At 53.9% G+C, this 3704-nt stretch overlaps 1 protein-coding gene across 1 annotated transcript in view; it reads right to left on the minus strand.

The window, feature by feature from the left end:
• Positions 1–63: 63 nt before the first annotated feature.
• The window catches only part of PIGO (phosphatidylinositol glycan anchor biosynthesis, class O), a gene marked incomplete at its 5' end in the record, with an annotated part of 10788 nt that continues 7147 nt past the window's right edge, over positions 64–3704 (minus strand). The window contains 5 exons of the mRNA XM_009077252.1: positions 64–184; positions 807–877; positions 1642–1844; positions 2138–2341; positions 2851–3701. Coding sequence (XP_009075500.1) covers positions 64–184; positions 807–877; positions 1642–1844; positions 2138–2341; positions 2851–3701 — 1450 coding nt within the window. The remainder of the gene's footprint in view (positions 185–806; positions 878–1641; positions 1845–2137; positions 2342–2850; positions 3702–3704) is intronic.

Raw genomic sequence — 3704 nt, forward strand, 5'->3', positions numbered from 1 at the left:
GAAGGCAAGGAGACAACCACAGCCTCGGCCAACAGGCAGGTCAGGGTCCCAGCATCTCCAACGCTACCTGAGCCGCAGCTGGCTGAACCAGGCGCTGACAGCACAGTCCACACGCATCACCAGGGAGATCCCCAGCAGGAGACAGATGCTGCTCACCACAAAGCCCAGCGACTCGAAGAGGAACCTGCAGGCACAACAGATGCAGTTAAGGATATCACAGCCAGCATGCCTGCAAAGACAGGCTGCTATCCTCACTCCCAGCAGACTGATTTTCCTGATAGTGAGAGGGTGGTAGCACCCCATGTCCTAAAACCTGAATTACACTTGCTCCCCAAAACCTGAGTTACATCTGCTCCCCAGTAGTTGCTGCCTGCTGTCTGAAATTCAAGCAGTCCTCTGGTTTAGAGTCTGCTCAGGACCTGTTGACTCAGGTGGGGTTTTGAATCCCTCAGAAGCTGAGGCCCCACACCTACTAGACCAAAGGTTCTCTAGTTCAGGATTTCTGGGTTTACCACTTCTGATCTGGTATCCCTGACTTTGGCTCCATGTCTTGAATATTCTTAGCTTCCATGTGGGCTCTGTGTGTCCTTGGAAACCAAGATGAGGGGAAATTGCGAGGCTCTGGCTCAAGTCCAGCCTCTGAACTTCGAGCAGGAATTAATTAAGGACATTCCAACAACCTCTAACTAGGCAAGAAGTAACAGATTGTTCACAGGGTCTCTTCCAACATCATTGTCTATGAACCCCCGTCAAGATGTTAGGGAAATGAGCCTTAACCCAGCATGAGAGCAACTCCTGGGACTTACTTTGGGGCAAAGACCTTCCAGACCATGAGGTGCCTCCTGAGAATCATAGCTGCACAAACACAGGCCAGAAGCTGCAGGGAAGATCACGAAAAACAAGTTACAAGTGGCTCTTGGAGAGACTTTCTAGGCATTCAGTTCACATCTGAAGGTGGTACTAAACTGCACACGCCTGAGAGGCTGATACAAGACACACCATGAAGGCGCATTGTAAGGGGACTTCACCATGTCCTCAAGTGAGGAAACACACGCAGCCTGAGGGACACCCAGGCCCTCCTAGGGCCAGGCTAAGGCAGCACAGAGGGCTCACACTGTGGCTAACCTGACCTATTTCACTGAGAGGGACACTCTTGCTCTTCTGCTGCAGGGCCTGCCCTCTTCCTTGCACTGTGTCTCTTGTCTGACTACACAGGGGAATGATTTGGAGGGATAAACCCCAGAAATCTATTCACTTCTTTCACAGGATTAAATTTCGAGTGTTTAGCTCTCTGTATCACTACAGTACGTAAGAAAAATCTCCTATGAAATAGGAATAGTCAGGAAGAGGGGGAGCAGGATTACAACCCTGCAGTTCCTCAACAGACTTTCCCATTCTGGGCAGGTGGGTATGAAAAGCAGCCTAGTTCATAGTGCAATTTCCATGCTGGAGCCCTTCCCAGAGCATAGAGCAAACAGCATGGGCTGAGAAGGAATCTGCTCTTCCACCTGCAAACAGGCGCACCATTCCTAGGCCTGTCAGTGTCCTGTCTGACCCCTTTCCCTCATCACAGTGTAACAGTTTGCACACTTATTTCCTCCTAGACAGCCTTTCCCACAGCCACCCTGCCTCTGTCTGTACCTGTGTCCCAAGGACAAAGAGGTACTTCAGCCCCAGCTGCAGCAGAGCAGTAGAGAACTTCTCTGGAGACTCCCGCAGCCTCATCTCCATCATGTGCTCCTGCACCTCCTGCAGCTCCTCCCGGGACTCCTTCTTGGGCTTCTTTCTTTGCGAGTTGGGCATCTCACACACAAAGGGCCACAGCAGGAGCAGCGGACAGCCAACTACCTCAAGGACAAAGGCACATGAAGTTACTGGAGTCCAGGAGGTGAGTGGCAGCATAGGCTCTGCCATCATGCCCCAGATGTGCAGGGAGCATAGAGCCCAGCTCCAGTCTGTGGGCCAGGCTGCAGACCATAGGCAGCTTCATGGCCCCACAAGGGGACAGTGAGGATGCTGCTGTTCAGCTGGTGCTAGAGCCTTCAACTCCTCATGCTCAGCCTGTAGGCCCCCAGGCAAGGCAAAACAGTGAGCTCTGTCTGCTCAGGCTCAACAGCCCGGGGAGAAATTGATTTACCTGCAAAGAGGATATGAGAGGCAAAGGTGTTGGCGCCCACCAGGACAGCAGGTAGGAGGTTTGTGCTGTGGTCAAGGTGGAAGCCAACAAAGGCTGCATTCCAGTGGATGGCTGGGAAGATGGGCTGGTGGCCTGTGGAATAGAAGAACTGGGAAGCAGCAAGGAGCCAGGAGATGACTGCATACCAGGGCACTGAAAAAGGCTCTGAGGGACAAAAAGACAAAAAGAAGAGGGGGGGGTTGGTGTAGATGATATCAGCACCAAGGAACATGACGGATACAAAATCAATAAAAGCCTATTGACTTTTTTCCAGGTTCTCTTTCCATGCTGGCTCTTTTGGGAGACAGGAACCAGTCCAGCTTCCACCAGGGCCAGCATTCCCTCTGCTGCACACCCTGCTACTGGGCTCTGTCAGCAGCAGTGGAGTTCATACCCAGGGCAGAAGAACTGGGTGTAGGGCTCCTTTCCCTGACACAAGGGACTCTTACTCCTCCCCACCCCCCACATTTACATCCCTGCTGCACACATCTTTCTTCTAGTACAGGATTTAAGCAGCTTCAAAAAGGCTTGGAGTATCCCCTGAATACCAGTGCACCACCATTCCCCAAGAGTAAAGACTGGACCCTCCCTCTCCCATTGGAGTTAAGGCAAGGTTGCTCTGGGTGAGGCCCAGGTCGCATATCCAAAGGTTGTTCTATTGAGCCCTGACTTACCAGCATCTCCAGCAAGGCCTCTGGCACACGAGTGGATGTGCAGCAGCACGAAGGCCTCCAGGAAAAGAAGCAGGAAGGCGAAACTCAGCCGCTCACTGTGCAGAAGCATCAAGAGGAAGCCCAGAAGGGTGAGGGCTATGACCAGGGCTGCTGAATACACACTGCCCAGCCCATACGCCGCAACGGTGGCCCTGCTGCTGCCCCGCTCCAGCCGGCTCTTCTGAGACTCCTGCATCCTCTTGTAGATCTGAGGGATGACGTGCAGGAAGTCGACTTCGGAGCCTGGAACCCCCAGGTAGGGAGTGACGATGGACCCTGCCGACTCCCGCGTGTCCTTCGCAAACACCGTCATGGGATTGCACAGCAGGAGCAGCAGTCCCATGGATGTTAGTCCATAGACAGCCCATGGAAAGGCAACAACTGCCACCTGCACCAGCTCCTGCAGCTTGCCCAGAGAGTCATCAGCACTGGAGGCAACGGCCCAGTAGCAGGTGATACAGAGAGCCACCAGTGGGAAACCCCAGCGCACAAAGAGCACGAGGGGGTCTGAGCTGTTCAGGTTGCCGTAGTGCCGCAGCCAGCTCCGCACTGCATACACCAGCCCCACCAGCAAGGCCACACACAGGAGGTAGAAGAGGTTTTTGGCCCGTGTGCTCCTCAGGCTGGCAAGGGGGGAGAGGAAAAGAGAGGGCCGGCACTGAGGAATTTCTTCACGGCACTGGTGGAAGAAACCGGAGAGGCGCACGCAGAGCAGGAGCATGGCCACAAGGCACAGAAGGTACCAGATCTCTCTCCGGTAAGAAGAAAAGCCAAGGAGCTGCTGCTTGGGGCTTTCTGGCACAGTCAGGCGACCG

Source organism: Acanthisitta chloris, unplaced genomic scaffold (genome assembly GCF_000695815.1).
Source record: "Acanthisitta chloris isolate BGI_N310 unplaced genomic scaffold, ASM69581v1 scaffold19240, whole genome shotgun sequence".
In the NCBI taxonomy this organism is placed as follows: domain Eukaryota; kingdom Metazoa; phylum Chordata; class Aves; order Passeriformes; family Acanthisittidae; genus Acanthisitta; species Acanthisitta chloris.